At 37.8% G+C, this 25,116-nt stretch overlaps 1 protein-coding gene across 2 annotated transcripts in view; it reads left to right on the top strand.

Annotated features, from left to right (window-relative positions):
* The window catches only part of LOC126412530 (transcription elongation factor SPT6), a 163,307-nt gene that overhangs the window by 94,173 nt on the left and 44,018 nt on the right, over positions 1-25,116 (top strand). For both annotated transcript variants that reach the window (XM_050082184.1, XM_050082176.1), the window contains 5 exons: positions 981-1,160; positions 1,280-1,445; positions 17,692-17,868; positions 18,026-18,241; positions 18,872-19,084. In XM_050082184.1, coding sequence (XP_049938141.1) covers positions 981-1,160; positions 1,280-1,445; positions 17,692-17,868; positions 18,026-18,241; positions 18,872-19,084 — 952 coding nt within the window. The remainder of the gene's footprint in view (positions 1-980; positions 1,161-1,279; positions 1,446-17,691; positions 17,869-18,025; positions 18,242-18,871; positions 19,085-25,116) is intronic.

Genomic DNA, 25,116 nt, shown 5'->3' with positions numbered 1-25,116 from the left:
ATTTTCCAAATAACCATTTTTCAGAAAAGCACTGTTGTGGAAGTGTGGCCATAAAATTTCTGTCAGTCTGGCCATAAAATGTCTTGTCAGTCAGTCAGTCAGTGATGAGTTTTTGTAAGTGTGTGCATTTAAACTAACGTATCCCAGCTAACACATCTTATGCTAGATAGTGCAGTAAACTAATTACATTAGCTTAAGATAATAGTGTCAGTTAAACTGTGAAATCTAGGCAAGCCTAAAATTCCTATACATGGTTGGTAATGTTCGATATGAATTTTTTGTGACATTTACTGGATAGAATATTTGGTATTAAATCAACTATTCATAAAGATCAGCATTGGCATTAATTTATTAAAACAATCATCTGTTTCAAAAAACAGCGCAGCAGTAAGGTAGTCAACATGTGGTACTGGAATCTAATGGCCACTAGTTTTAACATTTACTAATCTACAAAGAACATGAATCAACTTTTATTCTATCAAGCCCAGAAGGTCAGAAGCATTTTTTAACATAATGCCGAAAAAGAAAACAGAACTTAAATTCCAAGCACTCATTTTTCTCTCAAATAACATTTTTAACAGCAAATGCAAGATACAGCACATAGCAAAAAGTGCAACAGAGCATAATAACCACAGCGTAACACACAGCAACTTAATCCAATTAAACAGCACTGCTAGACACATCCAGACACATTTGTGTACTGGACAAACTTCCTCACACTGAGTGTCATTTTATAGCTGTGGCTCCACATCGGTGCATATGCAACATATGCTTATTTGGAAAAAAGTGAAGCTACCACCAAATGATGATATTCTGCTGTTGATAACTTTGGCATCCATTATCTTACAATTTCTTGGTGTTTACATCATGTATTATTTTTACGTTTAAGTTTTCTCATGTCTGTACATTTCCTGCCATGTTGGTTTCTTTGCTATATTTCTTTTTTGTAACTTATTGTTCAAATATACTTTTGTTTTCAGCAAATTTTCATCAGTGGATGATGTACTGAAAGCTGTTAAGTTCATGGTTGCAATGCAGTTGTCACGTGATCCACTTGTTAGGAAATGTGTGCGAGAGACTTTCTTTGAACGTGCGAAGATCAATGTAAAACCCACGAAAAAAGGCATAAAAGAAATTGATGAAAGTCATCCTTGTTACAGGTATGTTTTTCTGATTTATGGCCATAAAATATTTATAAATTATGCGTTTTTTGCTTGTTTGAAAACAATTTGTGAAATATCATGGTGCTGATTGAAGTAAATTAATTTTTTTTTCTCAGTATGAAGTATGTTAAGAACAAGCCTGTCCGTGATCTGACTGGAGACCAGTTTCTGAAGCTGACAATAGCTGAAACTGACAAGCTTCTGACAGTTACAATCAGTGAGCAAATTGATGGAATAACATCATCTTCATATATTGAAGAAGTTAAACAGCTATATTACCGGGTGAGATTTTTAATTCAGTGTCTAATTATATCTGAAACTTTTACTGCCAAAAGGTAAAGAATTGACAACATGGCAGTTTAATTTGTTACGGTAATAAAAATTCCGAGATGACAACAATGAATAAAAATTGCAGCCACTAACCTATACCTGTTTTGTGGAGAGGCAATAAAATACACAACAAACCAGAGATGGTCCTAACTTTTGAGCTATCGCTAAAAAAAGAGCTGTAACATGAAAGGCTGTAACGTCCCTTGTTACAATAAGTGCCCGTATCGATCAGCTATTTTTGTTTTCAGTTAAATGTGTGTTACACATAATATATATTTCAGCTGATTTTTAAAATATAGAATGGTAGAAAAATTAGTCCAGTTGTGAACCACATTATTAGTTTCTTCCATTTAGTTTTATAGAAATATGAAATTTATGGTGCTCCAACTACACAATAATTGCTTTACTTCTCTCATAGTCATCTTCAAATTAGCGAGCTTAAAGGGAATGTGTTCAGCTGGAACTTTTTCATGAAAATTATGATACTTCATCTGCTTTCTTGGGTTGAAAGTGAAGAGATCTTTCATTTCTATCACAATGCTTGAACAGTAATTATTATCATTAATTACATTTATAAGCCATTAATTACATTTATAAGCCTAGCCTGCCACAGCATTAGTTTGTGATACTAGGATAAGCACACTTTTGTTAACTTGAAGACATTAATTCCACATATGAACTTTCTTTCCAGTGATTATGTACTGTACAAATGGCAATTCATTCTTAATTGTTTTTGTGATTTGGAAACACATTTTTCTTCTGTGTCAGCTAGTAGTTTTAATTTTTTTACTTCAGATTTCAAACTTGTTTTTTTTTTTCTTAGTTACTTATCAGTGGGGAAAATATCCATTTTTTTTTCTTTGTCAAACTTTATATTGCAGAAAGTGTTAATCTTGTAGGAGGTTATGTAGAAATTTATTGTGGTGAATGACAGTGCTAGGGCTGCTGTCATTAAGTTTTTAGCTTATATTTTTTTAAGGTTCAGTGCCAGATCCATTTAGAATTCAACAGACATGCTGTCTGAATTAGATTTCATGGCAAGTAAACTGCAGCATATTACTCAACTTTAACTGTGGCCTAGTTTTGCATTCTAAGTTTGCCTGCATGGCTGGTCTAAGTAGTGACCAAATTGTATCTTCAATAATTTCTCAAGAGTAAAAAATCAAGAAAACATCATACAATTCCATTATTTTAACAAAAACATTCAGGGAGAACCTGCAGAACCAATGAAAGCAGCCATTTTGGGACAAGCTGTTACATGGATGTGAGTTGCAATGCGAGACAAAACCTGATATATTTTGTTAAAGAATAATACCAGAATCAGCTCTGTGATCTGACAAGATAAATCTGCTTGCAATTGCTAACAACAGAAACTGTAGGTGTGACAATCTTCTCCCTGCAGTCTACTGCAATTATTACAAACTGCATAAAAGATAACCATTGGATTGTAATCGAGCAGAGATACAAGATGGTTTTAAAAATTGTTTGTGAGTGGAACAGTAGTGTAAGCAATAAATATTGATTACCATTTTTCCTCACATTAATTAATTGTAATGATTCTTTTAGCTTACATTCAATGACTTACATTCAATAAAATTCTAACAATGGGAACAGACAGGAAATATTCAATAAAATTATTTCCTATAGACCTTGAGAAACAAGACATTACTCCCATGGGTGGTAGCATAGCTACTGGTTGTGGTCTCTACAGAGGAGCCAAACTGTATCCTACGACATAGGGCAGGGGGTGGGGGTAGGGGTTCTTGAGTCATACTGAAGCCAGATTCCATAAGGGAGTCAACCCCAATAGAAAATCAAGCAGATTGTGATGCGTAGAGGAGGCAGCTCCCATCACGCAGCCTGTGTCGTTTGGTCACCAAGAGCTGTTGCACAATGACTTGATTCATGGATCCAGTTATATGGCTCCTTCCATGTATAGCATTTTTATGACTATGACGTGTGGGGCCTGAAGATGGCATCAATGTAATGCCGGAACTGGTAGCATGTAAGAAGTTCATAAAATAATTTTCTACAATACATATGACTGTTGGTAAATTATTGCTTCAAGAAATACTTGCCAGCTGTTGTCCCACGGACCATAATGGATCAACGAAGATCATAAAGAACTGGATCAGCTGGTGATAATGGCAAATAGTAAAGAACAAATTATTTGACTATATGGCTTATGTATCTTTGGCAGTGTGGAATGTTTGAGGATTGACCAACAAAGAGAGCGAATTGAATCAAGTATCCAAAGAAAGAAAGGTAGACATTGCAGTAATAACAGAAAGTAAGAAAAAAAGTAAAAGGAGCAAAAGATTTGACAGATTGCTTAATGCCGTGGAATGAAGACAGACAGATTTCAAAGTTCCAAGAGGTCATCTAACAGCTGTAGATGTGTATGTCCCAGAAGAGGGAAGAAAAGGTGGTACTGGTACTTTTTATGATGATCTTCATAAAGAAGTGAACAAAAAGACAGCCCATATTTTGATTGCTGGTGTTTTCAATGCAAGAGTCAGAAACCTAGCTATACTATGCATAGTAGGATTATTTGGAGGTAAGACTCTTAATAATAATGGACCAGAGCTACACAAGTCTGCCTCTTTTAATAATTTTAAAAGAAGAAAGACATTCATAATTTTACACAGAGTACAGAAGGATCAAGATCTGTCATTGATTATATACTAGTTAATGGTACAATGAAGAATTTTATGCATGCTTATCGAGGAAGCAACAGAGGTAGCAACAATTTCCTTTTAGGATGTACACTAAGGCTACTATCAAAGTGGAAGAAAACTAAGCAACTCCAAAAGAAACCACAATATTAGTCGTTTAAAGTGCATCTTCCTTTGGGATATACTATTAGAAAAAATTTTCAGCGCAGTCTCTTTAAGGAAAGCTTGCTTCAGTAAACAGTCTGTAAAGACATCAATATACATAGAATGAAATAATGTTAAGACTTAGACCATTGAAACAGCCTCAAAAACAATTGAGAAAAGGACAAAAACAGATAGATAAAACCACTCAGAATTTGGAACACAAAAATCAAAGAAGCCTTCTTTTAACCATTTAGTTTTGTAGGACCAAATTGAGGAGCAGATCTCCAAGGTAAAAGTAATTACAGATAAAAATAAAATATTTACGAACCAAAAAAAGACAAACCACAAGTTTTTGTAAACACAATCAACAATATAACACAGGATTCAATTTTTCAAGGAACTCTTGACAGAATAGGAGGAGGGACCCATGAGGAAACTCTTCACCTTTGATTTGAAAGTCTGTGGATTGCTGTTAGGATTTTTGAATTCTTGTGGTAGTTAATTAAAAATGTATACAGCAATATACTGCACACCTTTCTGCACAAGAGTCAAGAAAGTGCGATCCGAATGCAGATTAGATTTCTGCCTAGCACTTACTGAGTGAAAACTGCTAATTCTTGGGAATAAGTCAGTATTGTTAACAAGAAACGAAAGAAAAGGATATATATATTGAGAGGCCAAAGTCAGAATACCCAGACTAATTATCAGAGGTCGACAAGAGGTTCACGAACTTACACCACTTATTGTCCAAACTGCCTGTTTATAAGCCAAAAATGTCCTTTGAGAGTGGCAAAAGTTACCTCAAAGTATAATTCCATATGTAGTAAGTGAATGAAAGTAAGCAAAGTAGACTACTTTTCGTGTCAAACTATCACTTAATTCCGATACCGTTCAAATAGTAAAAATGGCAGCACTAAGTCTTTCAACAAGATCCTGAACATGGGCTTTCCATGACAGTTTATTATCTATCTCAACACCAAGGAATTTAAACTGTTCAGTTTCACTAATCATATGCCCATTCTGTGAAATTAAAATGTCAGGTTTTGTTGAATTGTGTGTAAAAAGTTGTAAAAACTGAGTCTTATTGTGATTTGGCTTTAATTTATTTTCTACAAGCCATGAACTGCACTATTTGAAACAGTGCCACTGTTGCACACAACATCCTTAATTACCAAGTTAGTGTCATCAGCAAACAGAAGTATTTTAGAATCACCTGTAATACTAGAAGGCATATCATTTATATAAATAAGGAACAGGACAGGCCACAGCACTGATCCCTGGGGCACACCACACTTGACCATGCCCTACTGATACCCCACATCATAGCCATTCTCAACACTGTGGATAATGACCTTTTGGTGTTTATCATTAAAGTAAGAGGTGAACCAGTTGTGAGCTACTCCCCGTATTCCATAATGGTCCAACTTCTGAAGCAATATTTTGTGATCTGTGCAATCAAACACCTTAGTTAAATTCAAAAAGATGCCTAACGTTTGAAACCTTTTGTTTAATCTATCCAGTAACTCACAGAGAAAAGAGAATATAGTATTTTCAGTTGTTAAACCACCTCTAAAACCAGACCGCACATTTGATAGCAAATTTTGCTAGATAAAGTGGTCAATTATCCTTACATACACAGCCTTTCCAATAACTGTAGCAAATGCTGATTGCATGGAAATAGGTCTAAAATTGTCTAGATTATCCCTTTCTCCCTGCACAACATTCAGATACCTGTTCAGTGCAGTGCCAAAATACGTCTACAGACTCAAATGGAATTCTGTTTTTTATGTACATGACCACTCCTCCACTCCGCGAAGAACTCCTTGAAAAATGCCAGCTAGTCTGTATCCTGGTTAAGGAAGCCTCTGAATTGTCAAATTATTTAGGTAGTGCTCTGATATATCAATAATTTCAGAGCCAACATCTATAAGCAGTTCACTAATTTTATCTATAATATCTCTTACATTTTGATGAAATATGCTAATTCCTTTACTACTTCGATATCTGGCCTCCTTTGAAAGTGATTCCTTTGTTACAGGGACTTCCTTTAAGCAGGGATACCTATCAGCTGACTTCAATCTAAAACAGATGCATTTCTGACACCAACTACTACAGGAATTTTCCCATGAGTGATCCCACCACCACCTGTTACACTGTCACCTATAAGCTTTGCCAGCCCCCCCTTCCCATACCTGTTGAGGTGCAGGCCATACCTAGTGAAACCCAATCTGTTGATAGACTCAACTGGCACCACTGCAATGTGAGCCATGTCCTCCACCATCAGCGCCTCCTCCAGCCCCGTGTTAACACCCCCAACAGCAGCATTAAGATGAGGCTGCTCATGATGCTGAAACTGTTGCACTTACATTTGTGCCACCAGTTTGAGTAGCTACCTTTACCAGATCACCATCTACATTATACTCCCCATCCCTATCAAGACTATTCCCAGCTCCACCTGCAATTACTACTTGATCTCTTTTGTAAAATTCCTTCATAACTCCCCTATGTTGTCAGCCACCTGAGCTAACCCTGCACTGGACTTCATGATGCTGGTGACCTGGTACTCACTCCCTAACACTTCCTGCTGCTGCTGGCCCACGTCTCTGCCATGCGAACTACGTAGCAGCAGAACCTTCTTCTTTCTGTTAGAATTTGCGACTGCCTTAGGCTTCCTAATTGCTGAGGACTGCTGCATGTTTCCTACACCTACAGCTACAAGAGACTTCTCTCCACTAAACTCTGACAGTTGGCCAAATTGCCTTCTTACCAATTGCCAGTTCCCAGTCTCCATTACCCTTCACCCCCCTCAATCTATCTACTTCCTCCTTTGCTTTTTGTAACTGCGCAGATCTTACACTCCTGCTCCTCTATCAACTTATTTTTGCTGCAAATTCTGAATTTCAGGAGAGGATCTTGCTAGAATGCTCACTGGCTTCCCCACTGCACTCCCCCCCTTCCAATGAAAATACTTTGAACAAATCTCACACTGTAACCCACTATTCACATACCTTTGACATAGCCCACACTTCTCACTCGTGGTAAAATGTTAACAGTTACTGAAAGAACTAAACATCTACATTCCCTAAGTTCAATTATAACAGTAGAATTATTTAAAGAACTAACAATAGTGATCTTGAATTTCGCTTTCTACTAAGAAACCAACTACTTTTATTAATGCTATTAAACCACTACTAATATCAATACCAACAAGACCTTCACACAATTTCTTATCCAAAATAAAAGAAATCCAAGCAACACTGGAACATTCAACAAAATTAAATACAGTGAACGAAAGTTTTACTGAAATATTTCACTACAAACAATAAGAAACATCGGCTGAAAACTACTGTACTAAATTTAATAAATGACATCAATGCGAAAAGAACTCTCTAAAACACAGCGGGCAAAAGTTTATTAAACTGTTATTTCACCAGAAACAGCATGAGACACTGTTGAAAACCACTAAATTTAATAACCGAATAACAGTGCACAAACAACTTTGTCAGAACTTAAGAACCACTACAGCTGCAATTGCACTCTGCAAAATGTAAACGCTGTGCTAATATTTGGCTGAACGATTGAAAACTACTAAATTTAATGTGACTTCTGAAGACTAAATTTAATATTTGAATACAATGCGCAAACAACTTTGTCAGTAGGCCTACTTAGCTTTAGAACTGCTACAGCTGCAACTGCACTCCTCAAAATATAAGCATATAGTGTCTGTTAAGTCTAAATTTTTGCAGGGCCAAGTACATACACTAGTGGCTTCCAGTAGACTGAATCAAAACAGTGGTAAATACAGTGCCGCTAAAACTGTTTTTAGCAGCCATAAAAGAAGCTGGTACATCCTTAAACTGGGAGAATAAAAGTATCATAATGGAACATAGTAATACAGCCTTTGTTTTTGGTCTTGACATTATACTGTACAAAGAAGGGCACAAATGTGTCTTATTTTCCAAAGTAGTGATGTACCATACAATGAACAGGTGGCAAAAGAAGTAGCTGACAAGATGATAGCAATGTTATTTGCTGATAATTTCATAGTGTGGGGGAATGAGGAGGGAATACAGAAGCAGTTACATCTTGGGAAGAAGTTGTGAAGAATATGGCCTAAAATTTACACAAAGAAATTTGAGCTGTTGATCAAAAATAGAAAAAAATTATAGCCCTCTAGTAAACATGAATTTAGACACTGAACAGCAAAAAACAGTGGAAAGCTGTAAGCACTTGAGGAGTGTTGTATAAGAAAATGTAAGAAATGACAAAGAGATAAGTGAATGGGCAAGACAAGCTGATAGCTTTATGAGAAATTTGAGAGTATTGATATGGTACAAAGAAATCCCCCAGAAAAATGGATGACACTCCTAACATATTATACACCAAGTCTGTTATACCTTAAAGAAAGCTAGATTATGAAGGAAAGTGGAAAAAATAACAAGTGACAAAGTGAAATGAATATTTTAAAAAGTCAGATAGGTGTAACTAAAATGGAAAAAAAAGAGAGATGAAAGTGTTTGTCAGAGAACACCGGAGGAACCCTACCAGATAAAACTGAGGAAAGAAATTTAAAATGGTACGGGCATTTGAAGAGAATGGATGGACAAGGATGCTTGGGAAGATGGAGTGCAAGAAACCAAGAGCAAGGCTGAGGGACAAGTGTCTAAAAGGAGTGTAGAAAGTGGTCAGAAAAGAGGAGGAGACTTATCAAGAGCATTGACACAGAGCTGGTGGGATGACCGAAGAAGATTGAGAGGCTTGTGTTCCAAGCAGGCCCTGCCAGTGGTGGGAAACTGTATAGTCTGCCTGTAAACTCAAGAGCGAGCAGCGCTTTTGGTGGGGGAAGTGGCCTTTCCCGAAAGAACGCTGCCACCGGCCTACAGGGGCACCCAAAATCAGTTTCCCATTATCGGTCTAGCGGTGTAGATCGGCGTGCAGTGATACACGTCATTTCTGTTCGTGGGATCTTAGTTGCCAGTGTCAGTGAGTTAACGTTGTATACTTACTGATGTACTCCGATATCTGGAAGTGATGGATAATCGTCTAGCATTGCAAGAAAATGTGTAAAATACGAAGAAGTGAAGGTATTTGCAGAGTAACGAGCGTTCGATCGTCTCTAATGTTATTACAGCGTGTATTAAAGAGGCGGCGCAAAAAGACCTATTGGCTAATATTACCAGTCCCAATTAAAGGGCTGCAATCTATGCAAACGTCAGCCTCACCCAATAGGACACATAAGTAAGGAACGGATAAAAAAGCCGCATGGTTTACTGGAATCGCCACGAAGGAAAACTAATAGTTTTCGGAGGAAACCCATCGGTATAGACACCTTTGATGCTTATGGAACACTAAATCTGTACCTCGGTCACTATTCACCTGATTCTAAGACATATGGCTTAAAACATGTGTGCAATAGCTATTCGAAACACTGCTGAAATTTCCTTCGAAACATGTACACCGATTCTAGACTTCTAAGCAAAAAGCTTGACATTCGAGATGCGTTCACATATTCATTTTTATGTTTTGGTAAGAACTTTATTTGTTAATCTAAAGCAATGTTATCCTCTTCAAAATATTCCTGAATACATACTATACACTTATAGCAGTACTTTTTCCAGTTCCCGAAACACTTTAGGAGCTGTTTCTTCGGGATAGTTAATAGGTCTCTTAACTGTGCATTTTTAATCTCATCCATGCTTGTAAAATCGCTGTCCTTTAAGGCCCGCTTTGAAATGTTTATACCACTTGTCTGCCCTTGGTTTACTCATAACAGGCTCACCAAAAGCAATATTTACCATTTCTAAAAATTTCATACACTTTATTCTATTCTTATAACAAAATTTAATACAGATTCTCTAATTTATTTTTATACAAAACAAATAATCGTTGATACTACCAAAATACATGTAACCTTTCTGACAGCTGACAACAGAGTAAATACCCAATATGAATAACATTGCACACATACTTTTGAGGCATGTTTACAAAAGCAGTGACAAAAAAGTGGTGCAAATCGGACTATTACAACACACAAAATTATAAATTTCTGCTTAATTTTTAAACACTCTTCGTGTTGCAAGAATTGTTGAGTTTCAATGCAGTCCTTCAAAGAAAACTTCTACTTTTTAGTAGAAAAACAAAATGAGAACAAACCTTAAATTCTACAGACTGATTGCATTATATTGGGGTTCGTTTTACGAATAGCAATAGAGGAACATACATTCACATGAACAGGCATTTGGTTCTATGTTTTAGTAGACTCCTGACTTCCGTTCTTATGTTAATAATATTTACTCTATAATGTTGTGTTTCGGAAGAAGCTATCGTTTTTTTGTGTTTCTTATGCTCTTAATGCATTTGTCTAGAAATAAACACAGCCGAGACGTATCTGTACACGGCGTCGCCACAGATTTAAAGAGCGCGCTACGGCAGGGCCGGTTCTACGTTGTGAAACAGCCTGTAGAAGCGCCTTGTGACATAGCTGGGTTGGCAGAGTGGGGACTCGTTCGCTCGCTCTTCAGTTTACCGACAGACTATACAAGATGATTGTACTGTTCACATATTATATAAAAAAAGATTGGAAAAACTGTGAAGATGAAGTTGAAAGTACACCTGAAAATTTGTAATTATAATGAGATTAAGTTAGTGTATAATCTAAACATAGGAAAGGAAATTATTGAAATTAACAATGAAGTGTACTCTCTTTGCCAGAAATGTTCCAGCACAGGTTTTTTTTTTTTCCCCCATTTCTGAATTTGCGATACTAAAAAGGAACAAATGTTATTTTTATGTTACCTGGTATACGTGTGTCATTGAAATGACCTTGGACATGTTTCCATGCGAATTTACTATGTGGTAGGACTGTGCTTAGCAACACACTGGGTTCTTGGCGAATTAGTTACGGTGGCACAGTGGATCTTGAGAGTAAGCAGAGAGTCAACATTAAGTTCTGTAGCAAGCTCGGGAAAACTCCTAGTGAAACATGGACAATGATTAAGCAAGCAAATGCCGACAAGGCACTTTCAAGAAATCATGTTTTCGAGTGGCATGAAAGTTTTTGTGAAGGCAGAGATGCAGTGCAATACAATCCCAGAGCTGGTCACCCATCTACAACACAATCGATGCAAGTGTGAAGTGTTTAAGGCAGTTATTGCGAGAACGCTGTGATATAACTGTAAGGTTATCAAAAGAACATAACTTGAATCATCACGGGTGTCATAAGATTTTATGCAAAGATTAAGGGAAAAAGAAACTTAATGCAAAACTTGTCCCACACAAACACAACAGACAGGCAGAAAGAGGAAAGACAAAGAACATATGCTGAACTGCTGTATACAACCAGACATGATCCCACATTTCCGCCAAAGATTATTGCTGGGGATGAAAGTTGGTGCCACCAGTATGACTGTCGCACGAAGTGTCAAAGTGCCGAATGATAGAGTCCTGGATTACCAGCCTCAAAAATGGTCAAACGACGACCTTTGAGAACAAAGACAATGTTGATTGCATTCTTTGATGCTAAAGGATTATTTCACCATGAGTATGTTCCTCCAGATCAAACAGTGAACCAAATTCTTTACATCAGATTCTTGAAATGTTTGTGACTAGCAGTTTGATGTCACTGCCCTGATTTGTGGCATTCTCAGGACTGGTTCTTACTGCATGACAATGCAAGAATCTATACTGCTTTATCCGTTACCAAGTATATGGCCAAAACATTCTGTTATTGCCATCCCACATCCGCCGTATTCGCCTGACCTCTCACCATGTGATTTTTTTCTTGTTTCTGTGAGAGGAAAGGTGACTGAAAGGAAAGTTTCATCAGGATATGACAAGACATCCAACTAACTGTACCAAGTGTGCTTACAAGCATCACAATTGAAAATTTTCTTGCTTGCTTTCAAGATCTTCAGAAACGTTGGCAGCTGTGTATAGATAGCCAAGGGGACTACTTTGATAGAAGCTAAGATTGTAACTTGGTAAGTACAGTTTCCTATTTAAAAAAAAAAAAAAAAAAAAAAAAAAAAAAAAAACCTGTCCAGGAACTTCTCTGACAAAGGAAATATATGACATGAAGATGACAACTGAGTGTACACGGGTAGAGTCAAACAAAGGGTTGAGAAGAGCATTTACTAAAGTAAATGGAGTTTGCAGAATGAAACAAAAAGTTTATCGTCAGTGTTTATTACTTGTTTTGACTTACGGCGGTGACGCATTAATAAATACAAAAACTGATGGTTGCTAGCGAACAGTGGAGATGTGCATGGTAGCAATTTTGTGAAGAGACAGGAAAACAAAGAAATGAATGGAGGAACATATTAGAGTGGTAGATGTAATTGTTAATGTAATGAAAATGAGGCGGGCAGAACATTTTGCCAGGCAAATGGATGCTACATGGAGCAATGAAGTTAAATGTTTGGGTGAGTCAAAGGATAAGAACAGACAAAGACAACAGTCCTATGGAAGGTGAGACAATCTCATTAGAAAATGTGTTGGAGCAGTGTGTTTTTGTATAAATGAAGGCTGTAATACACTGGTGTGCGAATCTCATGGACAAAAGTAACTTTTGCATTTTGTGTCACTGCCAACCAACATAGGTCAATGAAACTTAGACCATACATAGAACGAACTGCTACAGAAGTTGACTGAAAGAAATATGCAATGAGATGAACATAAATGATGTTTTAATTCAAAGACAATAATTACAATGATGGCCCCCTGGACATCTAAAATAGGTGAGATATGGTTCGTAATAGGGTGTGTTATCACCATGTGCAGAAACACTTACTCTGATCTTGCTCGGATGCTGGTCACAATGTTGATGATGAGTTATCATCATAGGGCATTCCCTTCCTGCACCAGTGTTGTTGACAACTGCTGGATGGCCATTTGTGCGTGTGAACATGCTGCAATGTATCCCACCCCAATGCTTCCCACACATGGTTAAATCGGGGAGGGGGAAACAGGCAGGCAAGTCCATTCACAGAATATTCCCTTGCCCCAAGAGCTCACTCCACCAGTGCTGTTTCATGCAAAAGCACATTGTCATCCATCAAAATGAAGTCAGGACTGATTGCAACTCTGGAAAGATGCACATGGAGATGGAGTAGTGTCACAATAACATTGGCCATTGAGTGCACCATTTCCAAAGATTTATAGTCCAGTACACCCATGCAACATTATGCTATCTACATCTACATGATTACTCTGCTATTTTCAATAAAGTGCCTGGCAGAGGGTTTAGTGAACCACCTTGAAGGTGTCTCTCTACCATTCTACGCTCAAACGGCGTGCGGGAAAAACAAGCACTTAAATTTTTCTGTGCGAGCCCTGATTTCTCTTATTTTATCCTGATGATCATTTCTCCCTATGTAGTTGAGTGCCAACAGAATGTTTTCGCAATCGGAGGAGAAAACTGGTGATTGAAATTTCATGAGAAGATCCCATCGCAACAAAAAATGTCTTTGTTTTAATGATTGCCACTCCAATTCACGTATCATGTCTGTGGCACTATCTCCCCTATTTCACAATAAAACAAAACGAGCTGCCCTTCTTTGAACTTTTTTGATGTCATCAGTCAGTCCCATGTGGTGCAGATCCCACACAGCACAGCATTACTCCAGAACAGGACAGACAAGTGTGGTAAGCAGTCTCTGTAATAGACTTGTTGCATCTTTTAAGTGTTCTGTCAATGAATCACAGTTTTTGATTTGCTCTACCCACAACACTATCCATGTGATTGTTCCAATTTAGGTTATTTGTAATTGTAGTCTCTAAGTATTTAGTTGAATTTACAGCCTTCAGGTTTGTGTGACTTGAGGCATAATCGAGATTTAGTGGATTTCTTTTAATACTCATGTGAATAACTTCACACTTTTCTTTATTCAGGGTCAATTGTCACTTTTCACACTATACAAATATCTTATCTAAATCATTTTGCAATTTGTTTTGATCATTTGATGACTTTACAAGATGGTAAATGACAGCATCATCTGTAAACACTCTAAGATGGCTACTCAGATTGTCTCCTATGTCGTTAATAGAGATCAGGAATAACAGAGGGCCTGGGGAATGCCGGATATTACTTCTGTTTTACTCGGTGACTTTCCGTCTATTACTACGAACTGTGATCTTTCTCACAGGAAATCATGAATCCAAGCGCAACACTGAGGCGATATTCCATAGGCACACAGTTTGGTTAGAAGATGCCTGTGAGGAACAGTGTCAAAAGCCTTCTGGAAATCTAAAAATATGGAATCAATTTGACATCCCCTGTCGGTAGTACTCATTACTTCATGAGTATAAAGAGCTAGTGTGCTTCACAAGAACGATATTTTCTAAATCCGTGCTAATTACGTCTCAATAAATCTTTTTCTTCAAGGTACTTCATAATGTTAGAACACAGTATGTGTTCCAAAACCCTACTGCAAATCGATGTTTGTGATATGGGCTGTAATTCAGTGGATTTCTCATCCTTTCCTTTTTGGGTATTAGTGTGACTAGAGCAATTTTCCAGTCTTTAGGTATGGATCTTTCTGTGAACAAGTGGTTGTATATAATTGCTAAATGTGGAGCTATTGTATCAGCATACTCTGAAAGGAACCTGACTGTACCGGAAACCTTGCCTTTATTAAGTGATTTAAGCTGATTTGCTAAACCGAGGATATCTACTTCTATGTTTGTCATCTTGGCTGTTGTTCTTGATTGGAAATCAGGAATATTTACTTCATCTGCTTTTGTGGCACTGTAACCAGCGACCAGAATCTCTTTGGATTTTCTTCCAGTTTCTGAGACAGAGTTTCGTTGCGGAAATTATTATAAGCATCTCACATTGAAGTACGTGCAATCTTTTGAACTTATGCAAAACTTTGCCAATCTTGGGGATTTTGCTTTCTTTTAAATTTGGCATGCTTTTTTGTTGCTTCTGCAACAGTAATCTGACACCTGTTTTGTGTATCAGTACCATCACTTATTAATTTATGTGGTATATGTCTCTCAATTTCCATCGAATCTATTTCTTTGAAATCATTCCACATCTTTTCTACACTTACATGATCAGAACGGCAGGAGTGGAGACTGTCCCTTAAAAAGACGTTAAGAGCATTTTTACCACCTTTTTTAAATAGATGTACTTCGGGTTTCTTTTTGATGGTTGAGGGTGTTGTGGTATTCAGCCTAACAGAAACAGCCTTGTGGTCACTAATCCCTGTAACCATCATGATACTCCCTATTTGTCCCGGATTCTTTGTTGCTGAGAGGTCAAGTATGCATTCACATCCATTTATGCTTCGAGTGGGCTCATGTACGAACTGTTAAAAATATTTTTCTGAGAAAGCATTCAGTACAATTTCGGATGACGTTTTATGCCTGCCACTGGCTTTAAATGCGTAATTTTTCCAGCATAGCGAGGGTAGATTGAAGTCACCACTGACTATAATTGTATGAGTGAGGGAACTATTTGAAACGATACTCAAGTTTTCCTTGAACTGTTCAGCAATTGTATCTTCTGAGTTGAGGGGTTGGTAAAATGATCCAATTAATAGTTTAGTCCAATTGTCAAGTATAACCTCCACCCATACTATTTCGCAGGAACTAGCTACTTCAGTTTCGCTACAAGGTAAACCACTTCTGACAGCAATAAATACTCCTCCACCCACTGTATTTAATCTATCCGTTCTGAACACTGTTACTTCGTTTGAAAAAATTTCAGCTGAACTTATTTCTGGCCTTAGCCAGCTTTCCGTACATGTAACTATTTGAGCTTCAGTGCTTTCTATAAGGGCTTGGAGCTCTGGTTCTTTCCCAATACAGCTACGACAATTTACAACCACAATACCAATAGTTTCTATAACTACCTTACTGTGTTTTACCTGTGCCCTTTTAGATGTACACCCTTTCTGTGGTTTACTGAGACTCTCGAACCTAAAAAAACTGCCCAGTCCCTTCCACACAGCCCCCGCTCCATGTGTAGTCACTTCCTGTGTGTAGTCGACTCCCAACCTATTAAGTGGAACCCAGAAACCCACCACCCAATGGCGCAAGTCAAGGAATCTGCAGCCTACACAGTCACAGAACCACCATAGCCTCTGATTCAAACTCTCCACTGTGCACCAAAGAACCACAGTCGATACAAGGGTCGATAACCGCAGTGGTACTGCATGCTATACTGTTATTAAAATAAAAGGTTGTGCCTAGTAATCACTCAAATGCACAAGAAATTACAAAAATAAACTAGTAACTACACAGATAACTGAAAATAGGTTGCTCCTGTTTGACGCTCGTAAAAATATGTAACAAACAAACGGTGTACTCACCTTAGTCCAACCCACAGCATAACACCTGGACCACCAAAACAATCATGTTCAACAATGTTCCCACCTCTTGCTGTATGAAGATACATCCAGCATTGTTGAACATGATTGTTTTGGTAGTTCAGGTGTTAGAGTGAGGGAGGCATGTTACACGGATGTACTGACCTCAAAATCTTTGAACAGGATACATTTACCGATCAACATAATAATGACACTGCACTCCTTCCCCAAGTGCATCTATCGAGGGGCCCACTTGGTCATTTTTGTGTATGACTATGCACAACCATATCAAATGAGAGGAGCTGCAGGAAATGCACTGGCTTGCCTGTTCTTCGCATTTAAATCCATTATCCATGTGTGGGGTGCTTTGGGAAGACAAACTGCAGCATGTCCATGTCCATGTGCATCAGTGACCATGCAGCAATTGTCAACCACATTGGTGGAGGAATGGAATGCCATATTCCAAGAACTCCTTACCGATCATGTGGCCAGCGTGGGGGGACGTTGCAGAAAATGCACTGTAGTCCATAGTGATCACATCCTCTATTAAGAGCAATGTCCTGGCATTTTTAATATCCAGGGGACCATCATGAATCACGCTGACTTCAGTCTACTTATCGTCTTTGAAGAAAAATGTCATTTGTGTATGTCTCACTGCATATTTGTTTCAATTACCATCTTTACTATACTGTGGCTGTTCTCTGTATGTATGATCCACATATCACTGAGCTATGTTACTTGGCACTGACACGTCATGCAAAAGGTACTTTCATTCTTGAGTTTTTCTCACCTATGCACATAGAGAAATCTGCTGAAAGTCTTAGATCCATCGGTGGATGTCAAATTTTCGATGCGATTACGGAGTATAAATCTGACTCTGTGCTGCACTTAGCTTTGCTCAGTCGGAGCACATCTTTGCTTAAATTTTCTAAGGATGTGTGTTTTGTGGTCCAATATTAGGACTGCTTTTGAGATGTGAAGGAAAAGTTGGAATAAAAAGAATCCCATATTTTTTATGTATTCCATATTTGTGGACCTCAATATAAATTTGATTCTTTTCCATTATAGGACGAATTCAGCAAAAATGTCCAAGAGTGGAATTCACTTAGAGTAAATTGTGTGGAGCTGGCACTGAAATGCCTCCTGCTTCCGGATTTACGTAAAGAACTACGAACAAATCTTCTAATGGAAGCAAGAGAATCTGTTCTTAGAACGTGTTGCCGCAAATTGTATAATTGGCTGAAGGTGAGAGTGAACAGATTTCCAGTGGAGTTATGTGTGTGTTGCCTTCATTACTCAATCTCTATGTATTACCACCATATTAAAATATAATATAGGAATTATATCACAGTTATCTATTATCTCAACAGAATTAATTACCGACTTGTCTCTATTTCTCCAGGTTGCACCATATTCAGTGGAGTTCACAGATGAGGAAGAAGAAGAGTGGGACACCAGTAAAGGGTTAAGAGTTATGGCAGTAGCTTACGTTCCAGATTACAGTCAAGCATCTTTTGCTTGTATGGTTGGGCCGGATGGAGACTGCACTGACTATCTCAGATTACCCCATTTGCTGAGAAGGAAAAATTCATTTAGAGAAGAAGAAAAGTTGCAGAAGGTACATTGAATGTTTATAATCTCTCTCTCTCTCTCTCTCTCTCTCTCACACACACACACACACACACACACACACACACACACACACACACACACTATAGTTTCATTTAGCTGGGTGTATGCTTTGTTTGTATTGATAATTATCTGTCTCACTAACAAAAAAGCTGCTATTTGAAGGTAGGGGTAGCAAAGGGGAGAGGAGGAGGAGAAGAAGAAGAAGAAGAAGAAGAATAGGAAGCTGCCACTTATTCACTTTTACAATATGTTATTAAAAATACAAGTGTTTGCTACTTAAGAACAAAGCTGTACAAGTTTTGCTATTATTTGTATATTCTACCAGAAGTTTCTAATAAGCATTTTGAACTCAGGACTCCAAATGTTAATATGGTTTGCCATGTTAATGGCTAAATATTCTTATAAAATAGTGTTATATAAACATTACTATGCAAGATTTACATTTGGAAGTAGCAATGTTCAAGTGGCCATCTGGCCGCACTTTCCACAAGCTTTTAAATCATGTCAGAATAATGTTGGTGTTTTGAAATCATATCTAATATCTAGTGGTTCTTTTTATTGTCATTCTCACTGTAAATGCTGTTTTGAAAATATTTTTTGATCCTTACCTCCACAGGAAGCAGACTTACTTGCTTTACGAAATTTTATCTACACCAAGAAGCCTCATGTGATTTGTGTTGGAGGAGAGTCACGGGAAGCACTTATGGTGGCTGCTGATTTGAAGGAAATAGTCAGTCAGCTAGTAGAAGAGGACCAGTTTCCAACAATAGCTGTGGAAATATGTGACAATGAATTGGCTAAAGTGTATGCCAATTCTATAAAAGGAGAGGTAACCAGTTTACAACAAATTTATTTCCCACTATGTATTTGTTATTAATAATAATGTCACATCAGACCACAATCGAATCCAGGTGCAAAGCAGGATCATCAATGAAGTACAACACTTAGCACTGAAAGCACTTTTATTATGCTCACCATCACATAGACAGAACGAAACTGCCTTCTCATTGGAGAGTGCTGCTATTTATATCAACATTTAATATTCCAGAATCTGCAGCCATTATAAACATAAGACATTTTGAGAACCATCTAAAACTGATAAATGCTGGATAACGAATATTTACTGGTAATTGAACTTGAACTGGCAACATGTAGCATGCCAGCCAGCGACACTAACTGCTACTCCACCATGCCTGCAGCACAGCTCTTGACATTAGTCCCTCTTGTGGAGAAACAGGACCCACAGTTTCAGAAGTTCTCGTTGGAGCCAACTACACCTTCCTAAAAGTAGATCTCATCAGCAGTCCTTTGTATGGTAGCACTGGAATAGCCTTTCCCTTGATACATCCTTGTCATTATGTTCGGCATTGAAGGCATAAGCTTTGCTGTTATTGAGCAGGCTTTCGCTTTCCTTGAACAAGAAGCTCTGCACCTAAGGACTGTAATAGAGCTTCATACAGAGGACATATTCGATATTTATGTGCCTCTGTCTACTTGATGAAGTAACATTTTAGTAACATTTTCGATAGTCCCCCTTTCCGTAGAAGTTTGAAAATTCATACTGTGTCTCTTGGGCTGTATTTCACTGACCAGAGCTCAGTAAATAGTGGTCTCGCTCATTCTACTGGGTGTCCAGAGACTGTACTAGAGCCAACTGTTTTGTTTCTCAATGATGATAATATGTTTCACATAGTCATACTAAGTAATGCCTGGTTGAAAGGTACAGTGTATTCATTGTTTTGACCTCATGACCATGGGCCAGAAAGAATTGTGTGAAGCTTTTATGTTTTTCTTCATTGTGTTACATATGAATGCCACAGTGGGCAATATTGTATCCCAATCTCTCAATTAGACATCAACGTACATGAAGAGTATGTCTGCCAGATTCTTGTTAAAGCATTCTGTAGACAGTAGGCAGTTGTCATTCTGTGGGTGATTTTTGCAACATGAAATTACCCCTGATACCAGTCTCGACTGGAAAACTTTTCTACCATAAGAGATCATTAAACAGGGTGTTCATGCTTCAAAATTATGTCTTCTACAAGAAACCTTGCAATTCCCAATGCCCCTGCAGTTGACACAGTTTTGGTGTCAACATAGTGGATGAAGTACTCAGTGGAGACTACTGTCCATTGATTCCCATTTGTTGGCTTCAGGAACATCCCCAAGAGATTGATTCCAATCCGGTGGAATAGTGCTACTACAACCAGAATTGGTATGAGCTGCTCTGTTGTAATTGCGACTCACTCCCATTACTGACAATCCTTACATTGGCTCATATAGTGTCCCATTACAGTAGAACAGTGGCAAGTGATATCTACCTCTGATTCTTTCTATAGTTTTCACAAATCCCAGGGAACCAGATGTAGGTGTGTCATGGAAAACTTCAGGATAGCTTGCTGTAGATGAACTGGCCTGATGAAAAACTGTTCCAGCCTCATTGGATCATAGTTCCTATGAAATGTTCCATTTGTTAAGTGGAATTCACCTTGAGTTGGTTCCTCCTCCTTCAGAGGTACTGACATTTTCAGCAGTAATGGATCTTCCATCTGTTCAGAAGCAATGTCATTTAATGCAACAGTGATGGAGATCACATCTTCGTCACTATATTCTACTGAAAGATTCCTTAAAGGGCAGTCTGCATCCTTGTGTTTGGTTCCACTTTTGTATACCACTGTGATGTATACCTGAAGCCTCAGTGCTCATTTCACCAGCCAACCCGATGGATCCTTTAGGAAGGTCAGTTGTTAATGAGAATGATGATCCTCCACAAAGGTGGATGTGTTGTCAAATAAACACCTTAGACAGCATAGGTGGTGTTCAGATGTTTTTGAAAAAATAAGTGTCATCCAAATAGCTGAGACACACAGTCCATTTATGATATCAAGGCAGGTTGTCCGTCATAAGCTCAAACGTGGGTGGAACATCACGTAATTAAAACAGGATAACTTTGAACTTGTTGAGACTGTCAGTGTTAAGAAAACAGTCTTTCCGCAGTTAGAATCCTCAACCTCAGTTTGCCAGTAGCTTGTATGCATAAGTCCATTCTCATGCAAAAGATTTTCTTGGCATGCTCAGTTATCTTCATACATATGGGATCAACATTCATGGCTGCTATCTGTTGTGTGCTCAATCTTCTGACATTTCTGGCTGTCCTGAAATGCTGTGGCCTTCTCTTTCTACCTGGCATGAGAGAGAGGTGAGGTCATAATGGTATTCCACAACTGCCATAGGGACCACATTTGGCAATCAGATTCTTCTTCTGTTGCACCACTTCATTAATTCCTCTGCTGTTATGACTTCTTTTATGAGAGGAGTTTCATTCCTGTCTTCTGTAACTCCTTTTCTCAAATGTGAGATTTTGTTGGTTTCTGTCATATTTGGATTCACAGTGTGGCATAGGGTCAAAACGTTTTGTATGCCAGACTGTGTTGTTTCCCTGTGACATTGGGCCCTGTTCTTCAGGAGTGGACTTGCTGCTGATTGTTACTAAATGTTTTCTTCATTTCAATCTGGAATTTGTCCCAGATATCAAGCTTCTCTTCATTGCTCTTGAACGACTGCTGGGCTGTGCTATCCAAGTAAAAGCACACATTTGCCAAACCCATCATGTTACTCCACATTTTGTCTGTGGCAACTCAATTGAATACTTTCAACCATTTTATTGGTTCGTGATCAATGACTCTAGCAAAATATGATTGATGTCTGGTGAACAGCTAACTAACTGCTGTTTTGGAATCCATTACTCTTCTGAATATGAGGACCTTAGGAAGAGTGTACTGCTTGCATTCTGGTTCCTGACCATGTAGACAACTGTTTTTACATTGCCTAATTAGAGCCACGATGATACAGATGTTCTGGAGTACCCAGCGTTCTACTATGGCTGTTGACAAAATATCGACATATTGATATTTTGTCTAAAAAGTAGCGTTATATGTCGGCAATAGTTTTTCCACTGGTATATCACTGTCGAATTGGCAATATCAAATGCCGATATTTTTATTTTATATTCTATTTTTTCACAGTTTTTGATAAATATTTCAAACCGTTCTTTTAAAATTGTAATAGAACATAATTTTAATTTCACTGTGTGGAGTCTTACTAGTCTATGAGCTTTCATTATGTCCAGTCTTTCTCTTTGACTGTATTACATGAGTATAGGTGGCAGAAAGAATATGTCCGATTCCACAGGGAGGGGGGAGTGATGGAATGGTTTCTGATGTGAAGAAATAGCACACCACTTGCATTAAAAAACAATTTTAATGCAACTAGTGGACACAGGCGAAATACCCTCAGACTTCAAGAAGACTATAATAATTTCAATTCCAGCAGATACTGACTGGTGTGAAAATTATCAGTTTAATAAGTCACAGTTGCAAAATACTAACACAAAATCTTCACAGAAGAAACTGGTAGAAACCGACCTCAGGGAAGATCAGCTTCTATTCGGGAGAAATGTAGGAACATGCAAGGCAGTATTTGACCCTACAATTTCTCATAGAAGATAGGTTAACAGGGTGTACATACCCCAGGAAAAACACAGGAATTTTTCATTGTACTATTTTTCAGTTAAATTTTTGTAATTTTGACTGGTAAGAATTGATACTGTAACAAAGAATTTTACTGTACTCCATACTGCAGAATAGTACTGCAGCAATAAAACATTAACAAGAGAAAGAACCAAAATAACTTGAATTGTGAAGGAAATGTGCCATTTACAACAACAAAACCCAGTGCACACACAAGCAAAATTTGTCAAAGGCTTTAGGACAAAAACTATGGAATACTTCGTAACAACAAACTGCTTCCGATGAGTATGATGTCACAATTGTTCACATATAGGTTCACTTGAGCAATTGCCAATGTGCATGCGATGAGCAGTACCTTCATTCTCTTCTGGCTAGTTGATGTATGGCAGTTAGCTGTATCAGCAGTAGCAACAAGCAGCCAGACAGTCAGATGCTACCCAGGAATTTTTTGGCTCACACAAGCTGCCAGATTCATGCATGCGCAGAGCAGTTTGAGTTGTAGTGGAGAGAGGTATAGTCTCCATGTTACCCGTGGTTACATTTAGTGATTTTGTTGTTTCCACTTCGTTTTCAGCTCTCGCATCAAATGAAAACAAATGGATTTCTGTGGCCAGCTATCAAGTGAATTAAAATATGTTCATATAATTATGGAAGGCTAAAATGTATTTTTTTTTCAGTTTTCTGATTTTATTTTATTTCCACATTTTTGGCAGTCAAGCATTAATTGCCTTGGATAACAATGAAGTTATTTTTGTCGGTTTGCTAAAGAAGTTTGGCTTTCATTAATCTTTTCCACGGAGACAATCATTTTATTTGAAATGAAGTGTTTCATTCCACATTACTGGCTAGTTTCAACCTTTCGCTGAATTTGAAGTGCACGTTTTCACCTTCTGGCACATATGACATTATGCCATAATAAAGAACAGAACATGAGATAATACAGTACCGGTATTCCAAGAAAATTTGCATCCTGAAAACCACACTGAAAAGCTTCATATTAGGTTGGGGCCTACTTCACTGTGAATCTGGACGTACAAATGCCACTTTCAGCCGAATTATGCATTTTAGTACGGTTTACGATATCCTGTTTATTTTATGACGCAATGTAAGATCTCTTAAGGCTATATACATACTGACATTTAGGCTTCCTACATAATTGTAGCTACATGTGCACAATAATGCCCATTTTATGGTGTGCGCTGGCAATTCCTGAAATGAGCTTATTTCTAACAGGTCGTGGGAAAATATTGCGAATTGTGGTGTGGCAAGCGTTACTTTCAAAGTAAATTCCCTTTTACACAAGGTGAATTATGTTACATTTGAGAATGTGCGGTGAATTTCTTAAATCACAGAGCATTTGACTCTCATTTAAAACTTAACACTTTGAGGACCAGCCACTTAGAAGAGTTTTGAGCCCAGAAGACTAGACATGTATGTCATTATTTCAAATAACGCAAAAAAAGACCAATATTATGTATGAAAGCTTAGCTTTTCATATAGCTTAAGTGTGGTGGAACTTGAATATATACATTTGTAATATGAAAATATACACCATACTAGTTGCTGCACATCAAAGATCTTTCCAAAACATGTTCTTTTTTTTCCCTGGCTTTCATTACCTGAAGTACTGGAAAGTTCTACACTGGTATATAAAAGCTTAACCATTCAAAGGATTGATAAATACAGTTCCAAGGGAAAGCATACTGTCATTTAACATGTAAAAAGTGTATTTTCGCATTGGCAGTATTTGTAGAATTAGAGAAAGCCACTGACGATGTTGACTGGATTACTCTCTTTCACATTCTAAAGGTGTTGCAGAGAGCGAAATTTGTGCATAAACCAGATGGCAGTTATAAGAGTCGAGGGGCATGAAAGGGAAGCAGTGCTTGAGAAGGGAGTATGACAGGGTTGTAGCCTATCCCTGATGTTATTCAGTCTGTATATTGAGCAAAATTAGTAGAAATTAAAGTCCAGGGAGAATAAAAACTTTTAGGATTCCCAATGGCATTGTAATTCTGTCAAGAGACAGCAAAGGACTTGGAAGAACAGTTAAATGGAATGGAAAGTATCATGAAAGGAGGATATAAGGTGAACATCAAAAGCAAAATGAAGATAATGAAATGTAGTTGAATTAAATCAGGTGATGCTGGGGGAGTTAGATTAGGTAATGAGACACTCAAAGTGGTAGATAAGTTTTGCTGTTTGGGCTGCAAAGTAGAGAGGATATAAAATGTAGACTGCTAATGGGAAGAAAAGCATTTCGGATGAAGAGAAATTTGTTAACATCGAGTGTAGATTTAAGTGTCAGGAAGTCTCTTCTTAAAGTATTTGT

This window comes from Schistocerca serialis, chromosome 1 (assembly GCF_023864345.2).
Source record: "Schistocerca serialis cubense isolate TAMUIC-IGC-003099 chromosome 1, iqSchSeri2.2, whole genome shotgun sequence".
Classification (NCBI taxonomy): Eukaryota; Metazoa; Arthropoda; class Insecta; order Orthoptera; family Acrididae; genus Schistocerca; species Schistocerca serialis.
The sequence above is the reverse complement of the archived record's forward strand: the minus strand, read 5'-3'. Positions and strand labels throughout refer to the sequence as shown.